This window comes from Condylostylus longicornis, unplaced genomic scaffold (genome assembly GCF_029603195.1).
Source record: "Condylostylus longicornis isolate FDR11 unplaced genomic scaffold, ASM2960319v2 ptg000048l, whole genome shotgun sequence".
Taxonomy (NCBI): Eukaryota; Metazoa; Arthropoda; class Insecta; order Diptera; family Dolichopodidae; genus Condylostylus; species Condylostylus longicornis.
The window spans coordinates 21,554,756-21,577,497 of record NW_026578017.1 but is presented as its reverse complement, the minus strand read 5'-3'; the positions used below and the strand labels follow the sequence as shown (position 1 = coordinate 21,577,497).

Below are 22,742 nucleotides of genomic sequence, written 5' to 3'. Positions count from 1 at the left end.
TTGATTATAAAAACTTATGAACAAATAAATTCGTTCCTTGTTTCCTATTATTATTGTTAGTTTCACTATTAGTTGAAGTTGAGCAGAAATGTGGTGTTCGGATTGTGACAAATCCTCATAGATTTCAATATATTAAGGCATCAAAATGGAAATCTGGATATTATTTTTATAAAAACAATTCTTTGGTTAAAAGATTGTGAGTCATCACTGTATATCTTGATTAATAATTTGAAATTCATATACCAATATGTATGTATATAGCAAAAATATCCTAAACCCAATATTAATACACAAATATATAACTACTTAATAAATTTTTCATATAAAATTCGATTATTATTAATCAGATTATTTTAAAATAATTTTTCATTTTAATAATGATTATCTTTTAATGAATTTATGGATTTTATATAAGATTAAATAGCCAATATTCTAAATTCCCATATAATACATATATTGTATAATATTAAAATGTAATACAAATGTTATTTAAATCGATTATAATCGATAGATTTATTAAAATTGAGAAAAAGGATTTTCAAAGTAAGTAGATTATGTAAAATAAATCGATTTGCAACCGAAGGATAATTGTCATTTTGGCAATAAATTAAAATTTTTTCTTATTAAAGGAACTTTTCTTCTATTTTTTGCGAAATTCTTTTTAAAGGATATTTTTTGTCATATTTCCGGAAATATGTGAATATATTTTTAATGATTTTTTCTCTAATTCTTTTGACACTTTGTAAAATTTCAAAATATTTTTTATGCAGTTATTATACAAAATGTTCATTTCAAGGATTTTGTACAATCATGTATATGTGCAGCGGCGGTTCTGCCATGTATGTAAAGTAAGCATATTCAATGAGCCCCAGAAAACAGGGGCGCAATTATTATGCTGAATATGCAATGTTCATTGCACATTGTTAATTGTTTTAAAAGCGTACAAACTCATTTTTGGGAAACCTCGTAGGGCGTCGAATAAAATAGAACCGAACCTGTATGTGTGTATATATAATAAATGTAGCTAGGAACTAAGAAATATTTTCGGCTTTTGTGAAAATTTTTTAAACATTTTAAATTTTTATTTTAAAGTTAAAAAATTTCAGCTTTAAGATTTTGATTATATTCAAGGATTTTTTCGATTAAATTTATATTTTTTATATATTTTTGTTTTTGTTTTTGGAAATATTCAACTTTTTTTTACGGAAATTTAACTTTATTCATTGGAAAAAATTAAAGTTCTATTGGGAACAAACATAATTTTAAAAAGTTAATGTACATACTGCTGTTTTGTATTTTATAATAATATAAATTTATACTTTGTTATATACTAAATAATATAACAAAGTCTGGGTATATTTAACAGTTAATTAAAGGAGATTCGAATTTAATAATATCTGTAATAATAATAAAACATGATGTAAACGAGCTCATATTACAAATAGTTTTATATACTCTCAAATAAGTATGTAAAATTTAATATTTTTCTTAAGCAGTTACTATTTTGAATTGAGTTTTGTTGAGTGGAATTTTTACCATGATTCTCCTCTAGTAGACTAATGACACAGTTTCTGGCACTTGTTTCTTGGTAGAGTTGTTTTGATTTTACAATTGTATTTATGAAATGTCTACCATATGAATACTATCCTGTTCCATTTTTCAAGCTATTTTTCTTCTGTTTTAAGTAATTACTTCCCAAAATTAGCAAAATTCCACTATTCGGAATCCTATATTTTGGTTTTGTTAATTATTTTAGGATGCTCGAGGGAAATTTTCTATGCTCTGCAAATAATTTCTTTGATTCAAAGTTATTAAAATAAATTGTTCAAATAATTTGTTTACTATTTACGAGCATAAGGATTGTTTTGAATTCTAAATTCGAAATGCATTGTCAGTTACTTATCGACCCGTGAGCAATGGAAATTCAGTGGTGTAGGTACGATACGTATTAAATAATATTTAAATTATTCAAATTTTATTTTTCAATACTTGTTCTTAAATATTTTACGTTAAAGAAAAATTTTGTGATACAAACGAAAATTAATACGAAAATACAAATTATTTAAGAACAGTACTCGTATATAAGTTTTCAAGTAAATATTTTCCTTCTCACATCAGGTAACAATTATTTAAGATGAATTTCAAAATCTTACTCCAGACATTATTCTAATATTTGTTTGTTTTTTTTTTTCTTGCCATAATTTTCTTATATATTTTTTAACGTAATATATAAGAAGAATTAAATAAGTTTAAAATTTTGAAAAAGTTTTAATTACTTTCAATTACCGCAATCAAGTTTCTGTATATAATCTAATCAATATTATTGTATGTATATGGGTTTATGAGCGTTTCTGTTTTTGAAAATTTATAGACAAGTGATTAGGAAGGAAGAGAAGAACATAATGAATTAATTTAAAAAATTAAATTATTCGGTGGCAATAAGGTGCACAGAATTTTCAATATACTTGTTAAATATTTATAAAAATAAATGAATTTTTGGAAAATAATTAAAGAGATTCATTAAATTATTGAATGAATACAATGTAATAAAGCACTTTAGAATATTTTCAGTGATTTTGAGATGAAATATGCCTTTTCATTTCAATCTGTGCTTTCGGCCTGTTGGTTTGATTTTCATTTCTATTTTCCTATGCAAACAGGCATTCATAAAATTGAAATACCACAGGAAAAAAAACTGACTTGCCTTCATAGTACACTCTCAAATTTTATAAAATATTAGTCTATATGTCAATACAGTAGAGTAACAGATTCCCATCAGCAAATTCTGTTTAGTACATAAAATACATACTTTAATTTTTGTCATAAATTTTTTTTAAAAGATATTTAAGTTAAATGATTGCTATAAATTGTAATAAAATTAATTAATATATTAAAATTGTACATAATTTAATATAATCAAGATTTTATTGGCAAACAATATTTACATATTCATAAATACTCTGTTTTTATCTTATCAGCATTTTTGTTTTCAAACAAACACTCTACGTTTATAGTACGAGTATGTACCTAACTATATGCAAAGTTTTGAATTTTTAGTAAATTATATTTGGAGCAATGCGGTATTATTAATATATAATATACAGTCATAAATCTATTTTAAATACAATTAACAATGTGTTAGTAATGGTGGGATAATAATATGGAGCCTATTTACCGTACATATTATAATTTTGCATATATAAGGTGTTTTATACGTATAGGACTTCTAAATTGGTTTGTTAAAATATACATATTTCAAATAGAATAAAGAAGTTTTGTTGAATCTTGTCAAAATAGTAATAAAGATTTTTCTATAATGTATTCTATTACTATAGTCGAATATAATTTCAATTAAACTGTATGAATATTGGAATTGATCTTTGAATTGTATTTAAAATAATTTTATTTTTGATTTTTTTCAAACAATTTTATTTGATGCCTTTTAAACAGTGCGGCAATTAAAATACAACAATTAAAATTATTCATTCGTATGGTTATTACAAAGTTGACACGGTCAACTCTACTTATTCTCGTTTTTTTTCTGATTCGAGAATTCGAAATTTTATTTAAAACTTACTTACAATTCGACATCCTGTATTGCATATATGTACTTTTTATAACATTAAACTACCTCATATATATACATACAATTTAAGCGTTATTATGCTACATAGAGTAAATTAATATTAAATAGTTATTTACATATTATGTACATAATATAAACATCCTCCACAATATCATAAATTTTTGTAAGTTAAGGGAAAATCGAGGGTTATAATCATTATTAATTTATGAGTAGTTTAGACAGTTTTCATATTTTTCTCCTTTTTCCTTCTTTTTATTCATTTTTGTTTTTATCATACAATTTAGAAAATGTGAGCAAGTACTTTTCAAAGAATATAAAAATTTATACACGTTGATATGGTAGAGAAACAAAAAATAAGTGAAAAAAAAATTGGGTATGAACAATACATGACCGATCGATTCTATTGTATTCGAACGGTCTTCTTAAATTTGTACCAATAAATCTGCTCGTATATGATAGTATAAAATAACTACACAATAAGGGAACGTATCTGTTACTATTATTTCGCTTGTATTCCTAGATTTCAAGCGGTAAACCGTTAATCAAGACATTTTTGTTTGTTTGAAAAATGTTTGTAAGTTTTAGTTAAAAACTGGACAGTGCTCCATTATTCAGTTAGAATTATATGAACAAGATTTTATCTGAAATCAATTAATTAATTTAGCAGTGTCTAACAGAATTTTTGAAATTTGTATAATATTAAATAAAAGTTCATTATTTTTTGATATCTGAGATATATATTCAAATTTGAATTTTCGTTCTAGGTTCTTGTTATATAGCAACTATATAATTGTATAGCTGCTTTCATCCTAATTTATTTCAAAACAATAGGAATCAAAATTAGTTTTCATGAAAACCAGTGCAATCCAAATTTGTGTACAGGATTAACGAGATGGACGGACAAATAAATTGACATAACTGATTCTTAGTCATAGATAGACTACTGTGTTCTAAGGGAAAACACGAAATTGTTTTGTGACACAACCGATTCTTAGTCAGGTAGACTACTGCGATCCAACTGAAAATATCAAATCTTTTGTATGATAATTAAGTTTTCCATTGAATTTCCTTCATAACGAATTTGACATGAAAACTATATCTCTCTTATTAGTATAAGTAAATTGAAAAAAGAAGAGAGGTAAAGAAAAGTAAAAAGTAAATTGTCACTTAACGTTATCACCCCTTATTTATATCTCAGTTACCTTACACCACAGTAACACTTGAGGCAAGAAAAATTTAAAATTCATTTTCTATACTGTACAAACAATTTTTTTCTTTTTACATTTATATACCTTTAACGGTTGTCATTACATGGAAAAAAATTGCAAAAAAAAAACAAGAAAATGAAAAACAAAATTGTAAGTGATGAAATTTAACTTATTTTTCACTGTTATTTTTCAACTTACCTCTAATAACCGTTATATTTTTCCATCTCTTCCTTCCTCTTTTTGTATAGTACACCATACCACCATCATATTATTAACATTCGTCCTTTTACGCTTGGCTATACGAGTGTATATGAGTTTAAATATAAATTACAAAAACAAAAAAAAAAAAAAAAGAGAAAAAATCTTGTTAGTTACCTACTTATATTGTATTTAAGTTGTATGTAGGCGTATTTTAATGGTAATTGTACACATAACTTTTCCAGTTATTATGTATGTAATATGTATGTGCGTCTATAAATAAAGGCGATGGTGATTGTTGTAGGAGTGTAAAGGAAAAAATGATTTTTTTATTTTTTATTTTTACGCTTTTAACCTCTTTTTTTTATGTTTTTATTATTCCTGTGGTTTTCTAAATAACGCATCATAACCAACTATATTTGGTATATATTCGACCCCTATATATATGTATGTATTCATATTTTCATTTAGATACTTTAAATAACTCGTATAATGTAATTGCTTATTCCTTAATTATATACAGAATACTCGTACACAGAATATATAAGTATATACAGAATACCGATATACTTAATAACTTTCATACATTAATTAGTATGTAGGTATAATAACGTTTTTTCCAATTAATTAATGTTAGATCAATTATTTTGTTGTTATAGTTTCAGATTTTTCTCTTTTTCTATAAAACAAGAATTTAGAAATTGTGAAAATTCAAAAGTTTCGGAATTGAACAACTCGGAATTGAACTCTTTCCTTTCACAATGAGATTGAGATTTTTTACAATAAATTGAGAATTTAATTTCGTAAATAGTAAAGGAAAAAATTTTAACTAAATTAATTTTCCTTATTTGAATATTAAATATAAAAAATGTAGTTTCTTTGAATATTAATGCTTTATACACTATTAAATTAAATTTAATTAATTTAATTTTTAATTAAATTATAATACTTTTATATAGTTCCTATTCAATAAAATTTTCTTTAATTGCCTGTTTTTATAACAGAACTATTTTAATTTGTTTATTTATAAAGGCAAAAGAATAATATGAGCAAGGAGATAAAAACTCCCATGCAAAAAGGTTTTTTCAAGAAATTTCAAAATCAATGTTTTTAGATAAAATTTCACTAATATAATGCTATACGTGGTTTTGTGTCCAACAATTGCGTAGTTTACATTTAGTTATATAACTAAATTGTATTTACTTAACATATAATTTGAAAACTATATGTCAACTATATGCAACTAATGTGAAAAGCTCATATTTGAAAATTTGACAACGTTGCAACAGGTCATCGCATCCGAATTAGCACAAAAGTGCCGTTTTGCTACCACTACCTCGTGATCACCAGACCGTTATTAAGCGTATGATTGCAGGTGGTTCTCTTGAGCAATCTATTTTAATCTCCCATGCTAATTTTCGACATCTTGCTCAATCCCGTCATACATGCTGAGCCGCAGTTTGACCCCGCCAAGATCCAAACAATCGCAGAGATAGTGAAAAATGGTTTCCTTCCCCATTTTTCGGCAGTTGTGACACGTTGTGCTAAAGGGAAATCTCAGCTTTGCCGAATGCTTCCCCACCAACCAGTATCCCGAGTAGGCTGCAATTTCCGCGGGACATCGCCATGGCTCATTCGATTTTCTACGATTGAATTTTGGCTACATATTTCTTGACGTCCCGAATTAGAACAGAGCTTTCCACCTGCGGTCGACGTACTATAAAAAAGTCTGTGTGGATAGGAAAAAACCTGTTCCGGCACGAAAGTGCTCACGGAATAACTGACTGACATATCATGTCATTAATCATAATTTTTCAGAAAATTAAACAAATATTTCTTTCAATATAACAAGTGACGTCGTATGTATTATCAAATAAAAAACTCTGTGAATTACGATTTTGCTTCTTCTTTAAGCAAAATCTTGTTTCAACTACTTCATAACATTTCAAATTCTTAAATAGAATTAAAATTCTTTCATTATTTAAAAGCAAATTTATTATGGTAGTTTTCATTTTATATTAATTCAACAATATACCAGTGGCTGAGAAACAAAAGAACAATATTGATTTGACTTTTATATCGTACATGTATAGTAGTATAATAAAAAGTGTTAGAAAATCAATGAAAATTGGATTCATACAGAGTTCATAAAAGTTAATGCAATTAGATTTTTTGAATAAACTGGAAAATTATTCTCCTTAAGCTTTTGGTTTTTCAATTTTTATTTTTGTATTTCAATAAACTAAAATCAATAACGCTGCAATATGAAATCAAATAAAAGGACGTTTTGTGGAAAAAATTCCGAATGGCATCTAGGTACAATGTAAAAGAATATTTTTGGCGTATGTGCGGTTTATTTTTATCCAGCTGGTTCATTCAAATTTTATTTATTGTTTCTTGCTTTTTTTTCTCTCTCTCTTAAATAAAATGTAAATATTATGAAAGAAAATCCAACCTTTTCATCAATTGATTGAAATTTTGTTTGATTTGGTTTTTGTGTTGCGTTCTTTTCGTTTAACTTTTTATTATAAATGAGTTGAACTCAAGGATATTTTATGAAAGATTTTTAATATATAATTTGTATGTCAATATCAGGGTACATATATCGATTTCATTTTTATGTACATAGGTATTTGAATTTCACTATAAGAAAACAAAAAAATCCATTAAAATTTTATTGATAGCAACGAACGATCACATAAATTTATCATTAATGTAATTTATTGATTCAAAACTTGTAATTTGTATTCATATATTTTTTATTACAATATTACAAATTACTTATTCATATTCTACAATAATAATTTCTAGTATAAAGAATATAGTCTTTAGTTATGTATATTGTTTCTGTTTTTGTTAGATTTGAACTATTTTTAAGTAAGTTTATCGTAAAAATTTAGAAATCATTTAGTTTTTACAACTATACGAACGAAATATGTTACGAGTATAAATAGGAGAATAGGAAATTTATTGTTTTTTTATTGTTGGTTTTTGTCGAAATCGGAGTAAATATAGTTAAACTCGCTCTTCTGTTAAGTCGTGCGTTCATTTACCTTACTGTAGTCAGTGATTATAGTATGAATCTGTTAGTCGACATTCAGACGACATATTTTTTCTTCAATTCAGAATCGTCCTTCCATGTGAATATTGCAAACTAGACTCTTTTATCTATTTTTGCTCAAGATTGAATTACATTAGAGTGCCTTGATTCAAATAATTAAATGGCATCTAAAAACTCTTGTATAAAGTTTGAGAAATTAAAAAAATTTTCTTTGATTTATGCTCCATAAATATAGTATGCAAATTTTTTAAGAATGCTTGATTAAAATACAAATTTAACTTTAAAATATTAACCCCCGGCTGGTTTTGAAAAGTTCATTTTAGAAAAATTATTGTAATTATTAACTTAGATTGCAGTCATAATTTAAAATTTTCCTTAAATTGTATAATAAGATTTTATTTATATTTATTGTTTTCAAAAATTCAGTCATTTATTAAGCAATAAATCTTATCACAAAATCTTAGATATTTTAATAATTATATAAGTGAACGTAATAAGTATAATAGGCATAAGTATACGATAAAAATGCCAATGTGTGTTAAACTATTATGATCCAAATTATTAAATTTGGCACAAATATAAAAACAAAAAAAAACACGCAATCTAGTGATTAAAGATTTTGTATTTTGATTAATTTCCAAATTTCATTCATAAAGAATTCAAACATAACCATTGGTCATTACAATAAGGTTTATAGAATTTTTATGATCTTTTGACACTATAATTAAGTAGAATACTTTATTTATTTTTTTTTATAATAAAAGTACATCAATATAGTAGTTGTAAGAAAAATGACCCTTGGCCTTTCGATTTCTAGGTCAAGATTAAAAAAATGAAATATTTTTTTTGAAGTGGTGTATATTTGAATTGAAGGTGTTCGCTTACTTGTGACATAAAAATTAGACGTACAAACAAAAATTAATTTTTCAATACATTTTATTGCAGTAAATCTGAAGTTTTCTTACTTGTTTTATAGGAGGGACGACAGGAAATGCGACAAATATTGTTAAACATTTTCGTAGTTGGGTTGGGGCTAACAATATCAAACGTTGAATTGATGATATTTTTTGACTGGAATATGCTTAAAAGTTACACAAAATTGGTATCTTTAGAATGGACCGCGTAATTTTCTATTTTCACTATTCCAGAGAAATAATTCAATTGTAAATGAATTTAATTTTAGTAAATTATTCAACTACAAAAGTAAAGAATATTTTAAATTTATTAATTAACATTGCCACAATTTAATTAACAATACCACAAACGTTAATATTTACATCTCAATTTATAACCCAAAATAACAGCTGCTGAATAATTTTGTACATTTTGTTTGTATTTCAAATGAATTTTAACCTTTTAGTTAATGCTGAAAAATCGCCATTTCCAAGTTAAAATAAAATTTTCTTTTTAGTTTTCAATGATTTTTCCTTGGAAATTTTTTATTTATCCAGAATTTTAATCAAATAAAAAACACTAGCTGTGCTTGAATTATCTAAAAATATCTGAATTTTATACTCGTATAGGATTATTTTGTTAACTGGAAAAATTAAAATTTTGAAATTTATGATTTCAGTAGAAATTCCTTAAAATTTATTTAACAGGAAATTTTTTGAAAAATCGTTTTTAATTGTACATTTTACAGAATGGAAATATGCAGTAAATTTTAAGTTATGGTTATAAAGGATTAAAAAAGAATGAATTTAAATTTCTCAAAGTTTCTTCGTAGTACTTGGTAATTTACGATCTTTAGACTAGAATATATAGTGTAACGAGGGGAGAGAATTTTCCAGCAATGAAAACTCAATAAGTTTCTATTGTGCAAATTGTTGGTTTCTCTTATTCAACTAAAATATAAAATGATCTTGCAGTATTGTACAATTTTCTTTTTAAACAATATTTCTTTTTAATTACTTATTTATATTTAACTTTCATATCTATATAACCTATATCTATAAGTCTGTTGAGCCAAATTAAAACTTAACCGGAAATTTCAGGTTTGAATAAGCCATTTCATAAAATCTTCATTAAATTTTTATATTTTTACTAATGCCCTTTAAGAAATAAAAGCCATTTTATTTTTATTATTTTTCTATATTGCAAGTAAACCCACACAACTTTATAATAGAATAAAAATTACAAAATGGTTACTTATAATAGAAAACTATTTTTATTTTTCTATTGTCTTTTAATTGTAATTCTTTTTCCGCAAAATTTTCAATTTTCTTATGGATGATTAAGAGAAAAGATTCTGAAATTAGCGAAGAAATGAAAAAAAAAACTTATTAATTACTTTAAAGTCTATTGTAGTTAAAAAACCATAAAAGTTTTTTTAAATTACTTTTTCAAGTTGCAACTGTAAGGCATGCAAGATTTATTTACGAGAAATTTTATCTCAAAAGATTTTCACCTAGCACAATTGAAAATTTAAAGTAAATAAAAATTTTTCATAAAATTTTTGTATGCATAACCAACAAATAAGAAAAACTTAAAATTCGAATTAAATCTTATTGAGAATTTTTTGGGAAAATTTTTTGAGAATGAAAGAGCCATAGGCGTTTTTTCGTAAGAAATCTTTTGAACGGAAAATTGTTCTTTTAAACGGAAATTATTAAATAAAAGTGAGAAAATAAATGTAATAATTAATTTAATAAAATTAAAGTCTCTAACATCTCTTATTGTAATTGCGAATTCAATAAAACTTTAGATAAAAGAATTTTCGAAAAATTTTTATTCTAAATTTCTAAATTTGTAATTGTTCGAAATCGAAAAATTGTTCGAATTTTTATTATTCGAAATTTCGAAATTTAAATTTTTTTTTCGAAATTCAAATTATTTGAAATTCTTACCTTCTAATACAGAACCATCTATTCTGATCAGAAAAAAATTCCAACTTTTGCTTGAGCAAGATTAAAGTCTTTAACAAAAAAACTCTCTTAAAAAACTATAAAAATTCTGTTTGAACTAGGTCAACAATTTGGTATACTATTAAACTATATACATAACTATATTGCAGGTTTTTATTTAAATTTTAAAATTTCAATTTATTCTGTCTTTTAAATAATATTTAATAATATATTTAATATTTATAAAATTTTAAGAATAATTAGAAATCATAACAAAGAATCAATTTTAATGAAAAATTCTTATAAATTTTAAAAATATTTATTAAATACCGTAAATTAATTGCATTTTAGAAAATAATAAAATCCTCTTTGTACAATCTATGGAATATTGCCTCATATCTATGAATACGAGTATATTACATGAATTCTTGATATCCTTAGCAATTAAGTACCTATACATTTATTGCTATATAATAAATAAATTTTTAAAAATGAATTCTATCAGAATATTTTAACAATTTTCTTAGTATTCATTGTAATTTTTTTTTATATATTATTTATTATTATATTATATAATGTATAACAAATAGCCAACAGCTAAACACCATCAATATAATAGTAATAATTTTAAAAAAAAAATACTTAATATTATTGCGAAAATGCTATAAAAAATGTGATCAGATTAAAGAATTTTATTATTTTACAAATGCCAAAAATGAAAATAAAATAAAAATATTTTAGTATACAAACTGTCATACATAAAATATCTATAAATAATCTTTGGATAAAATAAAAACAGAAATGTTGTAGCATGAAGCATAAGTATAGGAAAAGAGCTTAAAAAACTTTTTTAAATATTCTTTAAGTGTTAAAAATTATATAAAAACATAAAAAAAAAACAAAAAGAAAGGATAAAAGAGAAACAAATAGAGAAAAATTCAAGACAAATAAATTTTTTATTTTTCAAAATTTAATGTGAAAATTTTTTGAAAAGAAAGGAAAAATAAGAGTCAAAAAACAATGAAAACTTGGTTTGCTCGGAAAGTTAGCTTCAGGTAATTTTGCATTTTTTGTTTATATTTTTTTCTTATTTATGCTGCATACAAAATTTTTTTAAAAAAAGTTCCGAACAAAGTGAATAAATTTTAATTTTTTGCATGCACATAAGAACAATGGGATAACAAAGTTGTTTGTATAGTAATTTACTCAAATAGAATAGAAAAGTAAATAAAGTTAAGAATTTTTCAAACAATGTTTGATTTGTTGCAAGAAGAACTACTTTTGTTTTTTTTGTTAGACAAATGACGAGAAATAATTTTTAGTTCTTAACAAAATTGTTTTCTGGTCTGACCTGTTTATTCAACAGAATGCAGTAGTTCTTTTGTCATAAGATTACCAGACCATTTTTATATCTTGTTGTTTGTACTTTTAGAAAAGTACAACAATAACACATGTTTAAAATTTATGAGTTGCAAAATTATTATTCTCCTTAAATAGCTCCAACACATGCAATTTAAACTGATCAAAATCCACATCGAAATTTCCATTTGCTTTGCAATAAATGGTCCACAAATTCGGACATTACACTTTTAAATTTTTAATTTATACAAACTTAATCAAATAACAATTAAATATGTTGGTATTCAAGATGTTTTAAAAAGCACGCAACACATTGGAGTTTGTTTTCGTATATCACAAAATTCATAATTTTGTGTTTCATATATTCAACTGTAATGTAAATTTAAAAAAATTTACTTAAATTATCATCATTTTAGTTTTTCTTAAATAAGATCTTTATGAGGTTTTCTTAAATAATTTTATGCAACAATGATTTTTTTCAATAATTTTCTTACGTATACGACTAGAATATTTTTAACAAATTATCCTTGCTCGTGTACATAACAAAAGATACAATTATTTAAAAAAAAAAAATACACATTTTATGTTAGTAAATTGTACAGTCGTCAGGTATTTCTCTATTTTATTGACCGTCTGTTCAGACGTTGTTATTGTTACTGATTTTAATTTGATTTTATTATTAAAAGTAATTAAAAAATAACAGACTTGTAATGCGGCGATTTTACTAGTATTCCACTATTTTCCTAATGAATACTGCTACCCCTAAAAATATGCAATCGAAAGTTGTAACTTAATAGTTATTATGAAGAACAATTTAGCTATAGTAAATTAATTTAAAAACTTTTCTGCAATAAGCATGTAAAATCATCATATGTGTGTTATTCTATGTATAATGTATGCATACATACATATGTATTTTTATTATGATATCAGCTAAAATTTAGTTAGGCAGAAATGGTTAATTTATGTTGTGTTCTATAGAGACACTGTATATACTATAAATTGAGATTGAAATAATCACAAAATAATGACAAAAATATAAAAAAGAACATAAATTATATTTGCTGCTATATGTATTTAAAAATTTATTTGTACATGATATAATTCAAAAAAAAATTAAATAATTTTTCTTGTATAGAGCAATTTTGGGTCAATAAATTATATTTCATATTAACAATGTTAACTCGCTTTCGAATTAAACACCTTTAAATTGAACAATTTCCGGTTAATAAGGATTTAAGAGATATAAAACTGAAATGTTATCTTAAAGGCAAGAAAAATTTTTCCTCCATAATTATCTCTATAAATAGAGATTATCAATTTTGTGAGTGAGGCGGTTGCGGTCAATCGCCAATTGCAATTTTTTTTAAATTAATTGTAAAAACAAATTATTGTCACTTATTCGGTTTACACATTGTATTTTGAATTGTTTTTTAAATGAATTTTTCATTCGACGTAATTTCAGAATTCGTTACAATATTGACCTACTGGGTAAAAATGGGTTAAAAAGATTTTGAATACAATACGCATGATGAACTTACACAATCAATCATTTTTTATTTTAATACAGAGAATTGGCAGAGTTGGATATGTATAACAAGTGTTTCTCAATTTATACAAAAAAAAAAATTGTATATGCACATATTGAAAAAATGTAGAACAAAAAATATTTTACAAAAGAAAAATAATGTGTGTCATTACCATATCATTTTGAGAAATCCATTATATGCAATCTGTGGCGTAGAGAAGAATTTTAACCTGATTTTTCTTTTGGTATTTCTACATATATATATACATAAAATATTTTTCCTTTTGTATTTCCCTTTTAAAGTATAGAATACAAAAGAATTTCTAGGCTTCTTCTTAACTCATATAAAATCTATTTATTTTATGCTTACGTACAATTTTCTATATAATATGTAGCTTATATACGCTTATATTTTCGAATATATAATGCTTACAATATTCTATATAATCAAGTATATAATATACAATACATAATTTATATGTATTTTGTATGTAAATAGTATACAATGTATTTATTTGTGTGTAATTTGTTTATAAGTACATATATGAAATGTATAAAAATTTTCAAGTGCAGATATACATACATATACATATATAGTATTAAGGATATTTCGCCTTAACTTCTTGATGCAAAAAAAAAAAAGAAAAAAAATTTTTTTTTTTATTTTATAAATAAAATGTGAGTAAATCAGCGCAATTTAAATGACCTAAATGACATAAAACTATTGCAGTATTTTTTTTTTATATTTACCTTTTTATTCACCATTTTTTTTCTTTTATATATTTTCAATTAAAATTGTTTTCCTTTTTATAGAATTTATTGAATAAATAACATCGACGTCATAATAATTTTTTTTTGTTTTTGTTTTAAAAAATATGGTCGAATGTTCAGATTGAGATTCAATGAATTTCTGATAGCATTTCATTTATGGTATAATCAAGAAATTAAATATTAAAATTATTTTTTTTTTTTTTTATTAATTAACGCCTCAATCAATAATATTCCCACACAAAGATTTTATTTTTAAGTTTAAGAGAAAAAATTTATAAAAAAAATTTATACATAATTAGTGAAATTATATTGCATAACGTGAAGGCGTAACACGATATCAAAGCTCAATAAGCAATTTAAATTAATAATGAAAACACTGCTATTGTAAGTACTCAAAGATTTAGTTGAAAATTTTGAAATTTGGGACTTTCATTCCTTTTTTATGACAACGTGGTCGGCTAAAATTAAAAATTATTAAATTTTATACAATTCTCAAAACTTTTACATTTTCTTAAACTATTTCAGTCTTGAACACAATATGAAATTTAAGAATAATTAGGAGAAGTAAACCAGCTATGTTCAGAAAAAGGAAAATTTTAAAATTTATATTTTTCAAATTATGAAAAAGTTTCTGTTCTATACGTGAATTTTCACAATTACAATATTTTAATTTTTCATTTATTTAGATTTTTTTTCTTATCGATTAATAATTATTTATATTTTATATACAAAGTGGTAGCGCAATACTTTATTATATAAAATGCTTTAAAGTTATAACAAAAAATATTTTTTGGCAATTAAAATAATTTTTGAATTGGAAAATTTTTGGCAACCTACACATATTTTCCATTAATTAATGAATAAAATATTTTTTAAAAGGAAAATTTTTAAATTCAAGAAAACAATTTTAATATTGAAAATTGTAAAAAATTAGAAAGAAATATATTGAAAATATTTATTTCTATATTCTAATATCAAGCCTATTTGGATTGTTTAATATTCTTGTTATGGCCATATTGTCGAATTTCATATTTTAATTACTATATTAAATGCTTGATCGTCTATCTCACTTTTTTACTCGGAAAGTGAGAAGAGAGCGAGTAACTATCATATAATGGTATAATGTAATTTTCGATTGAGAAAAATTTTTTGGTATTGCGTATGTCGTTTTTTTCTAAAATGGATGCAAAATTTATTTACTTTGTTTTCGAAAGTGAAACGTTCAGTCGATAATTTGAGAAGAAATGCAAAAATCAAGTTAAAAAAATGAGTAATGAGAAAAGTGAAACTTCCATTAGAAAATACTGGGAATTCTGATTTGAAAGTGAATAAAAAGCGAGATACACGACCAGGCTGTAAAATTCAAATTAAACTTTTGCATTTTCCTAAATTTTTTCATTTAATTCTATATTAAAATTTTCATTAATTCTATATGAAATTAGTTTTCAATATTAAAAATTAATGTTTTCAAGCTCAAAATTTTTGAAATTCACTTGGAAAAATAGCTGAAATAGTTTATAAAATGAATAATTTGTCGAATATAAATCAAAATTAATTTTTCATCACTATGATATAGAGACAATCACGTTTTTTCACAAACAAAATCAAATTAGAATTCCGGAAAATTTTTTTTAAATTATAACCAACATATTTTATCATTATCAGTTGACATAACTATGATATTTTTTCCTTTTCACATTATTCTCTATTTATTTTCAATATCCTGAGCGTTGTGATATTTGAATAGAATAGACAAAATTGAAAAATAATAACAAAAAAAAAACATAATTTAGTAGAAAAAGAAAAGTAAATATATAGATTTTTTTCCCTGTGCTATGTAGAATGAAAAGTTTTTTTTTTTTTCTTATTTGCATCCTTCGGTGAATTATAAAAGAAAAAATCTTAAATATCAACTTGCTTTCATACTGTACATGCATACTTACAAATGATTTTTATTTTTTTTTTTAATTATCTACCAAGAAAATCTTTTATATTTCTATGTCAGGTTCATCAACACTTCAAGTTAAATAAAGTAGAAAAGTAGGAGAGAAATAAAATTAATTTAATTTTTATACCTTTCTCAGAGATTTTCATGTGAAGAAACATTTTCCCAACAAAATAAAATGTGTGTGTATATTTTTTTTTGTATTTTGAAGGTTCTTTTTAATTATATTAAAGATTTTTTTCTTACGGCTTAAAGGAAAATTATTTTTTTTTTCAAACATTAGGTAATGAAATTTTTTCTTTTCTTTTCTATGAAAAATCTTAATTAACTAACCATTTTTTTTCATAATTTATTTTCATTATTTAATTAAAAATTATTTGTAAGGATAGTAAACGCATGTTTAAGAAATTGCATTAAATTAAAAATGCATTTATCTTTAAAAGGGTATTGAAATATTTAAAATTAAGAATTTTTTGAGATTGTATGGGAAATTTTTGTTTCTATTTTAAAATTTAAAAAATTTTGTTCTATGTCCTTAAATTTTATATCATATAGTATGTACATTAGTTTTGCTTTCACTTTTGACAAAAGTGAATTAAAGGTTCATAACGTGTTCATAAAGGGTAGAAAAATTCTGTATCACACGACTAATTATTTTAGGCAGTGCAAGTAATTAAAAGTGTAAAATGTTTCTTAGAAAGGTAGGATTTTGAAGATATTTTTTAAAGTAATTCGGTAACATGGTTCATAAAATAAATAATAAAAATTATATATTGTATCTACCCATGTATAGTCTTTATATGAGTAAAATTCTAGTTTCTAGCAATGCATGTTGCCTAGTTTAGTTAAAGTATTACAAAATATTATGAAAATGCATTTTGAGACACTTCCTTTCCAATTTTAAAGAATTTAGCAACCTTTTAATGAAGATACCTTGAAAATTGTAAATTTGGGCATTTGTAGAATTTCGCTTTGTGCCACCCCAAGACCCTAACACACATCTCTCTAAAAGTAGTTTATTGACGCTTTCCTACTATGAAGAAGTGCGCTTCCACCGAAAACTCGACATCCAAAATTGGTGTCATCACATTACTTATCTCATTGTATACGGTCAGTAGTAAGTATTTTTCACATATTATTGTCGCCCATAAATATGCAATATTTTTGGTTTTTTTTTAATTAATATGATTTTGATTTAATGACAATTAAATATTCAAAAATTTTTTGCAAGTCCAAAAAGTAGACTGAGAATTAAGTGAAATTAAAAAAAAATATCAAAGAGTTCTGGCACCAAAATAGTTTTAAAATTCCAATTTAAAAAATCAAAAATTTCCAATTTAAATTAAATTTAGTTGAGCAGTTTGGAACACACATTCAGATTGGACACGTTCGGAATAAATTAACTTACATAATAATAATTTTTCATATTTTTGACATTTTTTCAAAATTTATGACTTTCTTACGTAAACCTGATATTTAAGAAAAAGAAAAACCTCAGTAAATTATTGTTACTTAAAGTTTTTTTTTGTTCTAACGAATAAGAACATAAACCAGCTGAATATTCAAATTTCTAGAGATGGTCAAATTAATTTTTACATTATGTACAATCTATGTATGTGCAGAAATTATTTCGGAACAAAAAAAAAAAAAAATTCCTTAAAACACATCTGCAATTACAAATTTAAGTTTTCTTAAAAATTATTTAAATATTACGTATGTATGTGTATATGTACATGTTTGTGTACCCAAACTCAAATATTTACAGTTCGTCCTTAAAACATATGTTGTGCACAGTTAAATAAAAGATAATTATTTCTTATAAATCCATCTATAAAAACTCTCTCACGAAAAAAAAGCCAGTTAAGTTTCGTAATATTACGAAATGAAAAAACAAAGCAGAGCAATACAAAAAAAAGAAAAACGGAAAAATTCTGTTGTTTGTTTATCGTTATTTCGCCCCAGAACTTGTTTATTTATTTACTTTTTGTTTTTTTTTTTACACCCATTGAAATAACAAATGTATTAACAAGGATATGTAGGATATTTTCCATTATTTTTCGTTCAGAGCTCTCATCATTATCGTAAGATTTAATGAAAATATAGAAATTGCGTATATTAAGTATGCTAAGTAAAAAGCTACATATGTATATAGGGGATTGGTATATTATGTTCTATAAATACAAATCAATTATATTTTTAAACCCCGAGAACACAAATTGAACTAGCAGCGAAAAAATGGGGATTGTGAATAATAAACTTCGAAAAATAAAAATAAAAGTGGCAGTTTGAATTGTAAGCGTAATAGTATTTACTTACTTTTTTATACGCTATAAAATTTCGGACAATATTAAAAGAAAATTAAAAAAATTAATTTTATGGCTTGATATAGTATTGAATAACATATTGTCACAATAACTTCTTCTTGTACCGCCTATCCACTACTGGATGTTAGGGGTCATAATTCTGTTTTCATAATAGTTACTATGTTGTTGTATTCTACTGAATCTCTATTGTCGGGTACACCTAGTCACCGATATTTGATATACCCGTCCAAGCCCTAATGTTGCGCAACCATGACATCTGTTTTCTACCAATTCCTCTTTTGCCTTCAATTTTTCCTTTAACTATGAATTGTAGGAGTTAATTTTTCGCGCCCTGCATTTCATGTGCGCTTAATGTTAGTCAGTAGCTGTCGATTACATGCACCTCTACGCAGTACCTCATTATTGGATACGTGTTCAACCTATTCTTATTATTCCCTATATTCTTCTTTAAGCATTTACATTTAGAATACCTCTATTCTGTTAATATTATTAATTTTTAAGGCTCAGGATTCAAGACCATATAGAAGAGCAAATCATACATAACACTTCATTAATCGTAAACGTAGATTTAATTCAAATCTCTGCAACAGAGTATTTTTGCATATTAGCCAAATGCATGTCTAGCCATTTTGATGCGACATCTTTTTTTTTGCTCGCTACTCCTTTTTTCATTTATCCAGAAACTCAGATATTTGAAGTGGGATTCTCGTTCAAATTACATTTTAAAGACTTGCTATATCGAAGTTACAGAAGTTGTAAACAATTACTTTATTTTATAAAATAAATACGTAGACAAATAAAATTTCTTTACGATATTATAAACGAAACATACAAAATCAATATGTCCTTTTGAATTCTACAAAAATTGTACAGAAATGAAAGAAAATTTCATTTAAGCAAAAAATATATAATATGGGAAGTTGCGAGGTACAGGAAGGATATATAATTTTATTTAACATTTATTTTTTTATTTTACTTGTTTTTTTTTATTATTTTATTTATTTGCTATGGCAACAACCAGAATTGTCCTTGAAAATCAGTTAATAAAAACTTGTACTATAGTTATAGAATAATTTTCTGTTTTTTTTTTGTGTTATGTAAAGTAAAAGAAGGCCATAATATTTTGCATTTCAGCTAGTCTAAAAAAAAAGAAGAAAAATCATTAAGAGAAGGAAAAAAGATTAAGATTAATGATAATTATTTGAATTATATTCATGTTTGACATTAAATTTTTACAAATTATAAGAAATAAAATTAAAGAATTGTTGGATTATTCAAATTTATTTCATAGTGTGTTTTTAAATTGAAATTCTATATACTTTGTTGTTTTGTAAAATAATTGTCTACTTTAATCTAAAATTATTTTAATATATTAATTAGCTTCATTATGGCGTTGGTCACTTTTATGTCAACTGAGTTACAAAATGGAGTTGTATGAGAATCAAATTTAGTTTAGATGACTATTTTGATAACCGGTCGAATCGTAAATTATTGAATTTTATTTGCATAATTTATTGACACATTGTAGCTTCTTCAATTCACGATTATCTGGGGTTTTCTTATACCATTAGGAATAACTTCTAGCTTAAAATATGTGTATTTATTATAAGACTAATAAAAATTTTATTTAATTAGCTTACTTATTTTTCGGTAAAAATTTTTATCGTAAAACAAAATACGATATTAATTTAGAAAACCGTGCCCTTCTCAAGTTCAACGTTCAACATTCACGACAATAAACCTTAATAATTTTTTTTACATTTTACAATATTGAGGACCCTATGTAGATGTGATTATTATTAAATATAAAAAAATAATTTTGAATAAGATAAAATCATAATTTATAAACGAGCATTATACTAAACTTTATAGCACGTTATTACACAGTACAAATATTACTAACTTCATACTGTTATAAAGACTGAATCATAATTATGGTAATGACAATAAAGTAAAAAATTAAATTACGTCATTTAAATTTGTAAACAAAACAGAAAATGGATCTGTAGAATGTTTTTATAAAATTTAATTTTAATACTAAGTCCAGGATAACGAATCAAAAAAAGTGTTTTGTGTAGAAAATATTAAAGCCCCCCCCCTTCTACTTTTCTGTATTTCATTTAATGTTTGTACGTATATCCTTAAGAACATTATATTTTATTGGATTTTTTTTATATTTTTGAAATTATAAAATAACATTAAATAAGATTTAAAAAAAAAAATTGTTTTTCTTTTATTAAATATTTCAGTGCCACAAGGGGAGTATCATTTTCAACTTCTACAACAACAGAACCGACAGTACCACCAGTAACAGATATAACAAATAAAAATGAAACTGAATCGGTACCATCGAAAAAAGATAAAAAGAATGATATAAAAGGTTCATCGCAAGATAGTGAAAATTCGGATGCATTTGCAACTCCGTCCAAAGTAATATCATCAGCATTAACCGATGGTCGTCTTGATTATGATGCATTATATGAAGATGAAGATGATACAGATTTATCAATGGAATCTCATGGTTCTGTTGTATCACATTTATTATCACAAGTTAAAATTGGTATGGACTTAACAAAAGTGGTCTTACCAACATTTATATTAGAAAGACGTTCATTATTAGAAATGTATGCAGATTATTTTGCACATCCTGATTTATTTTTACGGTAATTTCAACTTGTTACTTTCAATTTAAAAAATATACATATATATTTTAAATATTTATCAATTTTTTTTTATTCCTATGCAGTATTGTCGATTTAGATGATCCAAAAGATCGAATGGTTCAAGTTGTTAGATGGTATTTAAGTTCTTATCATGCTGGTCGTAAAAGTACTGTTGCTAAGAAACCGTATAATCCAATATTAGGGGAAATATTTAGATGTCACTGGGATATTCCTGGTAAATTTTTTTTCTGAAATTCATTTTCATAATATCTCTTAAATATCTCTTTAATAATTTTAAGGCGATCCCGATGATGAAATTGTAACTGATGGGCCAATACCATGGTGTAGAAAAGATCAGTTAACATTTCTTGCCGAACAAGTATCACATCATCCGCCAAGTATGATAATATAATTTTTAATTTAAAATCCAATGAAATTCATAAAATAATTTTTTGTTAACATTACAGTATCTGCCTTTTATGCTGAACATTATAATAAAAAAATTAGTTTTCTTGCTCATGTTTGGACCAAATCAAAATTTCTTGGTTTATCAATTGGTGTACATAATATAGGACAAGGAATTGTGACATTATGTGATCGTAATGAAGAATATATATTAACATTTCCAAATGGCTATGGAAGGTATAATAAAAATTTTATAATTTCATTAAAAAAATAATATATTATTAAATTTATTTAAGATCAATATTAACAGTACCTTGGATTGAATTAGGAGGATCTGTAACTATTAAATGTCCACAAACTGGTCATTATGCTGACGTAGAATTTTTAACAAAACCATTTTATGGTGGTAAAAAGAATAGGATTACTGCAGAGGTAATTTTTCATATTTAATTTAAATTAATAAAATTCAATGAGATTTAAATTTTGAAATAGATATTTAGTCCAAATGAGAAAAAACCATTTGTTTCTGTAGCCGGTGAATGGAGTGGTTTAATGGAAGCAAAATGGAATGATGGTAGTAGACATGTAAGTTAATATTTATGCATAATAAAGTAAAAATATTTTTGAATTGATAAATATATTTTATTTTAGAAACCGGAAGTTTTTATAGATGTAAATGAGATTAATATACATAAAAAATTAGTAAGGCCTATAGCTGAACAAGAAGATTGTGAATCTAGGAAAGTTTGGAAAGAAGTTACAGCTGGCCTAAAGTAGGTTTATTTTAAGTGCAAATTATTAATATGTAAATTATATGTAATTTTTATATAATTTTTATATGTATAGGTCAA

The 22,742-nt window shown here is 24.3% G+C and overlaps 1 protein-coding gene across 7 annotated transcripts in view; it reads left to right on the top strand.

Moving 5' to 3' along the window:
- Positions 1–22,742, top strand: part of LOC129611167 (oxysterol-binding protein-related protein 9) — a 74,249-nt gene that overhangs the window by 50,516 nt on the left and 991 nt on the right. For 6 of the 7 annotated variants that reach the window (XM_055524145.1, XM_055524144.1, XM_055524149.1 and 3 more), the window contains 7 exons: positions 21,073–21,486; positions 21,570–21,721; positions 21,786–21,884; positions 21,954–22,128; positions 22,188–22,323; positions 22,384–22,476; positions 22,543–22,664. In XM_055524145.1, the coding sequence (XP_055380120.1) occupies positions 21,073–21,486; positions 21,570–21,721; positions 21,786–21,884; positions 21,954–22,128; positions 22,188–22,323; positions 22,384–22,476; positions 22,543–22,664 (1,191 nt within the window). Of the gene's footprint in view, positions 1–21,072; positions 21,487–21,569; positions 21,722–21,785; positions 21,885–21,953; positions 22,129–22,187; positions 22,324–22,383; positions 22,477–22,542; positions 22,669–22,742 lie in introns of those variants that run through there. The other variant, XM_055524150.1, reaches the window with a different exon arrangement.